The sequence below is a fragment of the Rhinolophus hipposideros genome (genome assembly GCF_964194185.1).
Source record: "Rhinolophus hipposideros genome assembly, chromosome: 15".
NCBI classification, from domain to species: domain Eukaryota; kingdom Metazoa; phylum Chordata; class Mammalia; order Chiroptera; family Rhinolophidae; genus Rhinolophus; species Rhinolophus hipposideros.
The window spans coordinates 33,145,521-33,158,132 of NC_138061.1; the positions used below are offsets into that span (position 1 = coordinate 33,145,521).

A 12,612-nucleotide genomic window follows, 5' to 3' on the forward strand; every position below is an offset into this window, starting at 1 on the left:
AAGTCCCTACCTCCTGCCAAAGACAGGCAAGGGACCACAGCTAGAGTACAGAACTGGACACACAGAGGAATGAGAAACAGGCTTTAAGGAAGTCTGGCGAAGTAATGAAAGGGGAATGGGGCTCGAAATCATAGATAACAGGAATACAAAAAGGAGAGGATGAGCTCAAACACCAGGATGAAGACTAAGAAAGCTACAGTGAATTGGTTCAAAGGGCAAGAAGAGGAAAACTTGAAAGAAACAACCTGGAGAGGAAGAGGGAATGCGCAAATCAGAGAGGAGCAGCTGAGGGTAGGAAAGGGCAGAGGTCAGAATGAAAAGGGGGAGAGGAGAGAATGGAAACAGAAGGGAAGAAATGGTGCATTCAGGAAAATAAGGTTATTATTAAAAAGTTCAGAGAACAGAATTGAGAAGAAAAACTGACGTGATACAAGTCAAGAAAAAATATTCATTTCTGTGATAGCTATCATAGTCATGGAATTCCGTAGCTGTAAGGAAACTGTAGATCATGTGAACTTGATGCTCTCAGTTTCAGATGAGAAGGTGCTTTTACAGAGGGGAGTGGCAGAGTTCAAGTACACAGAGTTCAAGCTGTCAGCCTGGACCCAATTCTAGGATTCTTCCAAACCAGGCTCTTCTTCCCACTGCACCCACTGCCTCTCATCAGTGGTCTCCATGCTGATGTTTCAGCATTTCCTTCAGAGGGATCTTGCATTCATCCTCCATCCAGTCAGCACTTATTAGATACCAGGTCCTGGGCTTGCTGCGGAGGATTTGACAGTGAACAAAACAGATCAAGATAGGGTTCTTGAACCCATGGTTTGGAAGTCTGAGTGGATTAACAAAAGAGTAAATGGGGAACAATACTGTGGGGCAGGTGTGGACAGCCCGGCCTCTAGGTTATGAGAGTAAGCCAAATTCTTAAAAGGGAAAGGAGTAACAAATAAGGTGAGGAGGCAGGGGTGGATGGCACGGTATCCTAGTTGAGAGACTAGCATATGGAAAAGGAAGAGAAGGTGGCATAAGACCTGCTGAGAATGACTGGAGGACAGAACATGTGGAGTGGTGGTGGTGAGAAGTGGTATGATGAAGTCATATCTTTACAAAGAGTTTCCAGATGAAGCTTGGACACTTCCCTCTAGCTGAAGAATGGAGAAAGGATCACAGAGGAGTAAGGCAAGAGGGAAGAAATGAAACGTTTTGACACAAGTTGGAAGAGAAGAAGTGAATAAATTCAAGCAATACCTAGGAGGCAGAAGCATCAGGACTTGGTGATTGAATGAATGAACAAAGGAGAAGAAAGAAGATGGACATCCAGGTTTGGGACATGGCCCAGATTTAGATGGTGGAACTGTCCAATGAGCTCGGGGATGTAGGACAGGGAATGGATCTGGGGAGAGATTGTGCATGTACAGTGTGAGGTGCTTACAGGATACGTCCAGGTGGAGCCATACAAGATAGAGATCCGGATAATTATCCAATGCAGTGGTTCTCACCCTTCCTGGTACATAAGAATCACAGGGAACTTTAAACTCCCAACATCCAGAACTGACCCCAAGACAATTAAAATCTGTGAGGGTGGGATCCAGTCTTGGTTAATTTTTTAAGCTCCCCACGTGATTCTGTTGACTTAATTGACCATGTGGTCTTCACTGCAGAGCTAAAGGGAAGTCATATTCTGTTTTCTTGGTTTCTACATCGGTAAAATGGGAGTAATGATTCTTAGTTACTTCACAACAGCATTGTGAGAAATAATTACTGTTTGGAAAAGCCATGGATGAAAAGCAACAGTCCTCCTCCACTCATGAGTTTTACATTTCACCTGTTCTTTCTCATGATTTCACATGTGATCATGTCACACGGTTTCTTATTAGTGACTCCAGAGAGAAGGATGGGATGACTGGAATGGAAGGTCAAGGTCACTTCAGTGCAGAACTATGCAACAGAAGCAGACCATTTCCTTGGTGATTTTGACCATTTTCCATGAAAATGTCACTCCCACTGCCACATGGAAATTCAAAAAGGACCTAATAGTACAGAGTCACCGACTCTGTTGTCAAGGCCACAGGTCACCCCAACACTCTCTCTGGCCTCTAAGAAATTCTGAGCTCCAAATGCCAGCACATGTTGCAAGACAAGATGAAAAGAAATAATTGCTTAAGGTTTTGTTTGTTTGGAATCTTTTTTAGTGCTAATCATTTATACGTGGAAGTTAGGCCCAAAGAATGGAAATATCTGAGCCTGCATGATGAAAAGCAACTATTATTGAGGTCACTGAGTGAAGATAAGCTCCAAACCTATATGATTATGATCAGGCAAAGAATAAAACAGGCATGATTAAGGCCCAGAACACAATTCCTCAAATAGCTCTCAGTCCAATGTCCAGCAGTTTCAAGGACACTCTGCCAGCCTGTTGGAGAGAAACTGTTCAGATGACTTTGAGTTGGATATGCTTTAAGATTAAAGATGTTTATCTTCAGGGTGGATGGTTGGGTCCAGTAAATGAAAAGCAGCTTCGCTGCCAATTGACCTCTTGTATCAGAGGCTGCCACCAGCGGCCTTGAAACAGCCCTGCCTATCTTGCAACATTTCACAACTGGGAAAAATAAAACAAAATGTAAATTTGCTCAGCAGATTCAGGCAGGTTTATTTAAATGTTCATTTTGCAGGGTCTCAGGGCTGAATGATCTTGGTTATTTTGAGGCTGGTCCCCTCCTTTTATAAATAAAGAAGCTGAGGCCCAGTGAGCAGATGTACTTTTTAGAGATTCCTGGGCTTCATAGGGCTTTCGATTCCTGTGAACTTTCTGAAAATTACTTATCCCATCTAGGGAATTAGACGAGTCACATCAGCAGTCTACGTCTTCTTTTATTTCAACCCTAATGCTCTAATCTTAGATGAGGTACAGGTTTTGCATTCAGTGTTACATATCTTTCTTTATGGGAAATGAACCATATCTAGCAATTCCATAATACCCTCCACTCCCACCCCATCAAGAAAAACAATTAGAAATCATGAAGGAATCCGAGGAGTTTTAATCTGTTTTGCCTTTAGGCAGGATAGACTTGAAATGAGCCTAATCAGATAAACACATTTTTCAAACCAAAAAATATCCACTGATTAAAATGTGATATCTTCCCTGTGGAAACTATGCCACTATCTATACTGATTTTGTTTACTAAAAGGATGTTATTGACCTCTACCCCTCCCGGGCCACAGAGCATGAACTCTGAGTCTTTTTCCAGGGGTTGGTTGGACCCATTCAGTTTGAAGAAACTGACTTCCCTTGTGAATTTTCAAGCTGGACAGGGCTGCAAGGTCTAGCTGTGGTTTTGTGCATAGCTGCAGCTACTCCTGATGCTAGACTAAATTATCTACGTGGTCCAACTGTTTCCCATTTAGCTGAAGGACCCAGATATCACAGGATCCAAGGACACAGAGATCATTTAGACCAGCCCTCGAAATAAAGACATGCCTTTGCCCCTTTCTACAAAGATCTCCCAAGGCAAAACCTGCAAAACCTCCCTTAGAAATGCATTCTTCCATCTAACCCCCCATTTTTCTAAGTCCTTTGTGAAGGAATGAAAAAGAATTATTTTTGCCCTGAGTTGAAAGAGACCAAGAAAGCCTTTCCAAAGGTTTTGCAACTTACTTTGATATGGGGATGTTTTGCACATGTTGTCCCCCACACACGAGAGCAACGCTCCTTTTTTCTGTGTTCATAGAATTCAGGGTCTTGTAAGATAGCCACCGTCCGTCCACCATGTGTCAGGACAAATTTGCTGCATCCTTCCAGCCGCAACTTATCATCCGTAGAGACAGGCAGTACGATAGGAATGCTCATGTTGATCACTCCATCTGGAAAAAGAGCCACAAGGGGCATGAATAGGGGCTACAAGGTGTCCTGACCTAAGGAGGACTCAGTGTGCACAGTGTCCCTTCCAGACATTTCCTGCAACAGGCATGAAGCCCTAAATCCACAGGGTTGTGTTGGCTGCATCAGTTTCTCTAGAGTTTACGATGAGAAGTCCTTTAGGGCCTTCTCAAAGCAGAAGATGGGGCATTTGTGAAAAGTGGGCTGGGTTTCAAATCATGGAGGTTGCTTCAGGAGTTTGGGGGACCAGAAGGAGGTGTCTCCCTTCTGGGTTCCCTTTTTAAAGCTTGGTCCTGACTTCAACGCACTAGGAAGCCTCGAGTCTTTAAAACCCCAATTAAATAAAAATAAAGGTTGGCAAAACAAAAAACGCTAGTCTTTCTTGGAAATGAAGGTTGTTCCAATGTTGCAAGTCTTATGATCTATTTAGGCTCTAGTGGCACTACCAACACATTGAATTGAAAAAGAAAGAAGAAAAATCAGACAATTGATATTAACCATCAGAGCCGTAGGCTACCATGTGCCACCATGGATGGCCGGTGGCCAGCGTGAGTGGCCGGAAGTCATCGTGAGCAAGCAGCAGCTGGCGAGAGCTGCAGTGAGCTGCCGTGAGCAGTCAACCGATGGCTGGACTGGAGACCGACAACTGGCGACCGACTGCCTCAGCTGGGGGGAGCGCAAGGCTCATAACACCAGCATGGGCCAGGGAGCTGTGTCCTACACAACTAGACTGAGAAACAACGGCTTGAACTGGAGGGGAGGCGGAAGAAAGCGGGGGAAAATTAACCAGCAGAACCCTAAATAAGCAGTACTCCTGATATTGTTCGTTTACTGTGGTCCAGGCACAGCACCTTTAAATATTTTTGAAACAAACTTATCTGAGAATCACAAGTCTCCCTAGCTCCACTACAACTGAGAACCATCTATCAAAAACCATGGAGGAGTGAAAACAACATCAAACTGATTTACTAAAGCCCATGTACTTTCTTTGGAGAGTGAGCACCTCTCCCCTTTATGCTGAGTCTCTTACTTTAAAAGGTATGTAAGTAAACTGGTTGTTCTGGCTTCTTAGCATGCAACACAATGAATTGGAAGGTCAGGAATGTGGTGTTCAGACAATTTACGTTTTCAGCTGCAAGAAATGTCAAATGACAGTTTGACCATAAAGGAAGAGGCTGGAAAACTAATTAACAAGAGACGTAGAAACTGTGATGGTTAATTTTGTGTGTCGACTTGGCTAGGCCACAGTACCCAGATATTTGGTCAAACATTATTCTGGATTTCAAACATTTCTCTGAAGGTGTTTTTAGATGAGATGAACATTTAAGTCAGTAGACTCTGAGTAAAGCAGATTGCCCTCCATGATGTGGTGGGTCTCATCAGTTGAAGGCCTTAATAAACAAAGACTGACCTCCCAGGAAAAGGAGGGAATTCTGCTGGCAGACCCCCTTTGGACTTAAACTGTAAGTCTTCCCTGAGTTGACCGCCTGCCAACCTACCCTATAGATTTTGGACTTGCCAAATCTTCACAATTGCATGAATTGTGCAGTTCCCTCCCTCCTTCCCTCCCTCCCTCCCCCTCTCTCCCTATCGTTTCTCTGGAGAACCTTCACTAATACAGAAACTGAAAATACAGTCATGGGTGTCTTTCAGTGAGGGGCCAACCATCCCACTGGTCACCTTTACATTAGAACTCAGCTAAATAAGTGGTATAACTAATGATGAGGAAATCATTTTTAGAGTTTTCTTATGTTTAACATATTCTTTCTTTTGAGTGAATAAGAACTTTTTTTTTAGAAGAACATTTTTCTAAATGTTTCTAGATAAGGTGGTTAAAAGGTGCAGTTGTTTTTTTCTTAGTTTGGGGCTTAAAAGGATACAGTGTGGCTCCCTGTAAACATCTAATTACTTAATGAAGCCAGATAATGTAAAAGAGATTACATAGTTGTTTTCCCCCTTTGGTAATGGTGCCCTACCATCTTAAGAATGTAATCAGTGTCTCAGTCGTACTTACAGGTTAAGAAAATGGGGGCACATATTTAAGTGTATAACACTAAAGAATATTAAGGAGATTTTTAGGGAGTTCCCAAGTTCAAGACTCAGGAGGAAATGAAAGGAAGGTGAATGAAGAAAATATTGACCTCCAGAAGAAAAAAATGCAGTTACTTATGGATTTGAGGAAACGTACCATAGCTTATTGAAGTCTTTTAAACCTAAATTTAAAAATCCAACATTCAGAATGCCTCTGATAGAGTTAAGGATTTTACTTCTGTTTTGGGGGGGGCAAAACACTCTCTCTAGTAGTTATGAAACCAAAATCTCCAGGTATCTCACTTTGCACCTTTTAAACACTCTCCAAAAGTTACTAGAACATAAAGAATGTCACAGAATATAGACAGCAACTGCCAGCAATACAGAAATCCTATCATAAAATCCTGTAACCTGTTCTAGGGGCCCTTATAAGGCACCAGGAAGATAACTGCACAGGAAGTACTGGATTTGGGCATTCAAACTCCTTAGTTTCAAAGTTCATGGGCAATAAGAGCAGGCCAAGCCCTGTGCCGAGAACAACTCAAAGTCAGGTGTTTTCCCACTGACTACCAGTGTCCTTCACCTCTGTGCTCAGTGTCCTCACTTGAAAACTGGGATAATAAATAATATGTATATTCCTAGGTTGCTGGGAGGAGACTACAAAGCACCACTGTAGTGGAAATTTATGGTGAAAGATAATTAACCCCACCAAATAGTCTAATTGAGAAAAAGGAGGTGAGGCTAGCAATAACACCTTCAAAGGAGACTGATGATCTAGTTAGAAATCATGTTTTCTGCAGATTGTAGATTGCTGACAACACTGCTTATAAAGAGTGACTTGACCAAAGTAAAATAAAACAAAATGCGAAACAAAAGGTGGGCAGGATGCTGAAGGAAACCTAGCTATGCGTGCCATGGTGTCTTCCCTTCATTATTTTGGGTTGAAATACAAGGAATACTCCACTTTCCTGTTGCAGTCACCTCTTTCAGTCCACTAGTTTCCTGCCATGTGTAGCCTCTGATCCACCTTCATCTTGGCCTTGAGTGAAAAATCCAAACTGAGGGATCAGCACTCCCTGACAAGATTGTCAAAGTACGGGAGCGACCCTGTGGGAGGTTATGGAAAGGAGTGCTACAAATTAATAAGGCCAACTGATCTCATAGACCTGTAGCTACAACTCCATACAGGTGTAAGTAGGTTTACTGTGGTTTCCCTAGTATCTTTATCTACTTTTCTAATAGAAAAACTTATCCAACAATTTAACTCTGTGCTGAAACATCCTCCATGGCTTTTCTCATTGACTTGGGCCTTCAGCCTTGTTTCATCATATGCTTAAGCTCTGCTGGAAACCACCTTGGTTATTTTATTGCCATAGATCTCATTTTGGAAAAAAGCACCGTGGGGTTTTATTTTTATTTTTTTAGCCTTGGTTAGCCTAACACATAACTTCATGTTCAGTTGAATAACTTTGCTTTTGCTTTAAATCATTTTCAAGGCTTTTGTTTTAATCTTGTAGACATGCTTATGGTCATTTGGGGCTGTTTCTATACGAAACCTAAATTTCTTTTTATTGCTTACCTAGGCCTTTAAAAAAAAACACAACAATGATGAAAACAATCCCAAAGATGAATGATATTTTCACTATTTTACCTTTTCATTCTGGTACAGCACAGTTTACAGTCACAGCAAGTGTGTTTATTCCCAGTTCTATTACTATCAATCATGATAGCTTGACGTTAAATTCATGCATAATCACATATCACAAACAAATGAAGTATAATCATCCACAATCCAACCAGGTGCATCCACTTTAAATTGCATCTAAAATTGATTTACCCTTCAGCAATTAAAAAATGTTTCATATGTGCAATAGAAAAAAATAATTTCCAGATTTATGAAATTAAATGAGGACCAACACTCAGTAGAAGTAATTGGCACAGAGGATCATAAACTTTTAAAATCTCAGGAACAAAATGTGCAACAACAATTTAGAAATGAGTTTACTTTTGTCAGCCAAATGCAACATTATGAACCACAGCTGAATCTGACCCAGAAATGTCCTGTTATTTGAATTCCAGTCAACAGAAGAATGTAGCCTTATTCTATAATAACAGAATCTGGTTGGATCATGAACTGTTAGTAGTAATTCCATCTGGTTCATTTGCATTTTTTTAGTTAGGTTCCTAACCATTTTTAATTCATATAATTTATCTACTTATAATAATTTAACTACTTGGGAAATTAAAGTACATACCAGGAAGGACCACGCCTGGAGAAATACAAACACAGGTAAGAAACACATTTTCAGCTCTCCACCAAGATAATCTTTAAGCAATAATCTCAAGGAACACATTCCTATTATGAAACTTCACACATATAACATATAAATATACTGAGTTCTTTTCTACTGCTAATTTAAAAAATTTAGACTATATGATAGCAAAAACCTGGTGAAACCAGATTCGTATTGAATATTATTCAACACAATCCAAAAGCATTATTTCAGATGATTATCTTGTTTTAAAAATAATTTTAACATATGTCAGTGGCCCCTCCAACTTCACAAAGAAGTTGTCTCTTGCAAATATGTGATGGTTTAACTACTGCAAACAGTTACAAACCAGGCTTTGGGAGAAGGTACAGAAGCAAACTGCTCTAGAATATCTGAAAATCCTAGATGTTTAGAGGACACGAAAGTATGCTCAGCAGAACAAACACAAATGCCCGGGCCAGGATAACCTGGATTTGAATCTAGAATTCAAGTGAGTTAATCTTTCCAATACTTATTTCCTCATAGGGACATCTTCACAGCGGTGTTATCCATATTAAATGTGACATCCTATGTCAACAGCCATGGTCAGAACACACTAAGGGCTGAATAAATGCTGATTGTATATAAGGAAAGCTCTCAAGCCCTGTCTTGAAAAGGCAGAGCCTTAGAAGACTTACCTTTAAATAATCAAGTCTCACAAGGCTGCCATGTCCTGACTCTGCTTGGGGTCCATCAGTCAAGAACATAAACTTGAAGTTCCATTTTTAAATTTAGATGTGACATGTATGATAGAGGCTCTGTGACAACCTCAAAACTATATATCCAGTGAGAAATAAAATGATAGAGTACTGACATGAAAGTAGATTTTCAAGTAACTCATACTATACAATTATCAGAAAGACTAAAGAATGACTTTTGTTTTGTTTTTTTTTTTTCCTTTTGCTTTTGGACTGAATAGATTGAGCTATAGGTTTGGTGTTTTTTTTCTTTTCTTTTAATTTAGGGGGAAATGTGAACCTTTGAGAGAATTTAAGCCAACAAAATATTTATAGGAGACATGGTCAGAATAAAACAATATTACCTATAGATTAAGAAGTTTGCACTCATTTAACTACAGAAATTATTTCAAATTTTCAATGGTGATGACTCAAACTTTCATGAATTGGTTAAAATTAAATGATATCCATATGAATGATACCGTGGCCAATCTTCTGATATATAAATAATAACCTTTTGGAATTTAACTCTATCTACTTAGACCACAGGCCATCAAACCAGGCTCTGCCATGAGACTCATGCTGTGGTACAGGGCAGTGTTTCAGCTGGCTTCCTCCAGATGTCCCCAGGGCTGCTGTGCAGGTGGGAGGGAGGCTGTGTCTACCCCTTCTACAGGGCCATCTGCTGTATCTATTGCCTCAGATTTTATTGAAATAAAGAGTTATCTGGCTTGAGAAAAAAAAATTGACACTCACTCGTGGTGGAAAGAACCTGCAGGACCAGGCTTCAGAAGATGAACTCTACTGTCTGTCCTGGGGAGCTCACATCTGCCTTCATTAACACTCTATCTCCAACAGCTAGAACAAACCCTGGCTTAGGAGGATACTCAATAAATATCTGTTGGCTCACTGAAGAATATCTTATCTGTGCTACTTCCCAACTGATACACCTGTGGGTAAGCCTCTTCAAGGCTTCCCTTTCCTCTGATTGTATGCACTGGGGGGGTTATTGTAGAAAACATTCACTATTGGACCCGCATTCTTTTCAACTTTCAACACACCAGTGAGGTAGGCACTGTTCTTAACATCCCTGTTTTACAGATGAGGGAACTGAGGCCCAGTTTCCCCAGGTTCAGAGCTAACCACTGGCATCCGAACACAGACAGTTTGGCTTCACCGCTCCCATCTTATCCACTATGTATTCTGTCTCTACTGAGGTAGAAGTGGGCAACATATTATATCCCTGGTATCCATTTTTACTACTTGATTTCCATAGGAGTTGGGAGGCTTCTGGAGGGTGAGAGTCTTAAACCCTGACTACAATCGGGGTGACGTAGTCATAACATGCATGTCCAGTAGACTCTGGTTGCAGGGGTAGGTGGTGGAGCTAGCAGAGAATTCCCACAGGGCAAAAGGAGCCTTTGCAGAGAGTCCCAGAAACAGGCCCTACAGGTTGGAAGGCGGTAACGTTTATGGATACAGCATGACCTCTGGTCTTGACACTCCATGCCCCACAACATAGCTACACTGACAGCCACAGGAGAATAAAGGGATGTGCACAGATTACAAGAGTTGTTTCACTCAACTCTCTAATACTAGGACTCAAGCAACCTGCTCAGAGTCCTCAACTGAAGTGAACACAGAGGAAGGGTACATTCTCCTTCCCACTTGAGAAAGGGAAGCCCTGTACCCACAGCCCTGTGGGTACAAGGACTTTAGAGGCAGGAATGAATGAATGGCTGCAGAGACACACAAACCCACATGGCAAGTGGTGTGTCGCTATGGGAATGTAGGACACACCCCTTGGAAATTCCCACAGACCTTTGTGTATGAGCAGGTAGGGGTTGGAAACTAGGGGGATTCAAGTATTAGTGGGAAAGTCACCTCATTCATACCCCCAGATTGGTGGGCTTGTGGGGGAAACATACCTGGATCATATGGAAAAAGGGATAATAAGTAAGTACTTCACCCACTTCATGGTAGTGAGACAAATAAGATAAAGAACAGCAACGTGTTTTGCAAATTGAAGAACACCATAAAATGAAATGGAAATGGTGCGAGAGGGAGCGAGATTTTTCTTAAATTAACTGGATGGATTATCTACATTAGCTGTTCATCTTTTCAGATCATAGACTCCTTTAAGAATCCATAACCCTGGAAAATGACCCTCTTCTCTCCCCTTCTTAAAACACAAACTATTTTGCCTACGGTAGGATTTTTTTTTTCTTTTGGTCCCCATGCCCAGAAGTCCTAGACCCCAAGTTAAGAACCCTGGGTTTCTATTAACATTGACCTCTGCAACCACAACCACCACCCTGGTATTTTCCCTTAAGGAACAAATACCAGTAAAAGGTTACAGAACTGTGTCTGGAATAAAGTCCTCGCTTTCAATGTGGCTTGCTTTTCTTCTGGCCACAGCTCTGCTTTGGATGCTCACGGTCAACCTCTTGTTCAGGACATTTACTTGATGCAGCCTGTGTTCGGCATGTGTCGAAATGAAGACATCAAGGTAAATGTGAGCCTTTCTTGCACAAACAACCTGGCCTATTCACTTCCATCGAAAAGGACATCAGGAGAGCAGCTTGGTCTGGAAAGAGCATTGGGCCAGAAGTCAGGAGAGTCTGGTCTCTAGTACGGGGCCCCTCGCTTACCAATGGTATGAGCTTGAGCAAAGCACTTACCCTGAAGTCAGTTTCCTTATCTGTAAAGTGGGATAAAAATACTTTCCTGTCTTCTAGGGCTTTCATGAGGATCAAATGAAATAATGCCTAAGAAAATGCTTTGAAAACAGAGACGTGCTGTACAGATAAGCATGATTATTATTAAGGCAAGCTATAAGTAAATCAAGTGTTTTTTGAAATGTTATCTAATCTGAGAAATGAAGGCCTCAGGTTGTAGGGCATTATCAGTCACAGCTGATAAAGAGGAATAAGGGGAGAGGGCCTATTTTGACCAAAGTCTTTTCTGAACTCTGATTTGGGCTTTATGCCTCTTTCCCCAAGTAGAGACACAAACCCAGAGCATGAACATCTTTCCCAAGAAAGAACATCTGATTTGATTTTTCTTCCGAAACGGTTTGGAGCCCTGCTCAGTATTATGAATCCAGTGTGACTCTTCCACCACCCTTCCCACTTATCAGCCTTTCCTCCAAGGTCTTGAAACAGACAGGTTCCCTTGGACAAGCTCAGGCAATTCTCGGAGGGAAATGATCATAGAAGGGTCCAGAAGTTTTCCGAATAACACATGCTTCCGACCTTGACCAGATCAATTCTCTAAAAGCCATTCAGCTTGTGCCCCGAAAGCTGCATTAATGCTCCCTTGTTAGAGTAGAGTGGATGAAGCTATCCTAATGTATTTCATGTATAGGCATGACTATTCATTCGTTAGCATCCACTGAGGACAGCAGCTGCTGCAATAATGCTTCAGCTCATGAAGACTCCATATTCTAATAAGCCAGTGCAATAAGAGAGCAACCTGGAGGACAGGTATTGCCTGCAAATCAGCAACATGTGCTGAGTTCATCCTAGTTGCCCCACGGTGGTCTTGGCAGCTGGCAGCAGTGCTTCTGACTGTTGCCTGCTTTCTGAATACCAGACCAACAAAGGGTGGGTGGAGGTGAAACAGACCAAACCTTCTCTTGGCTTTGTGTGAAAGTAAAACTTTCATTTTTCAATTCCTTGGTATTAAACAATCAATAATCCTTTCAGGATGACCAGAA

General features: G+C 41.5%; 1 protein-coding gene across 1 annotated transcript in view; it reads right to left on the reverse strand.

The window, feature by feature from the left end:
• PAPSS2 (3'-phosphoadenosine 5'-phosphosulfate synthase 2) overlaps positions 1 to 12,612 on the reverse strand; it is a 73,480-nt gene that overhangs the window by 8,150 nt on the left and 52,718 nt on the right. The window contains exon 8 of the mRNA XM_081074982.1: positions 3,653 to 3,858. Coding sequence (XP_080931108.1) covers positions 3,653 to 3,858 — 206 coding nt within the window. The remainder of the gene's footprint in view (positions 1 to 3,652; positions 3,859 to 12,612) is intronic.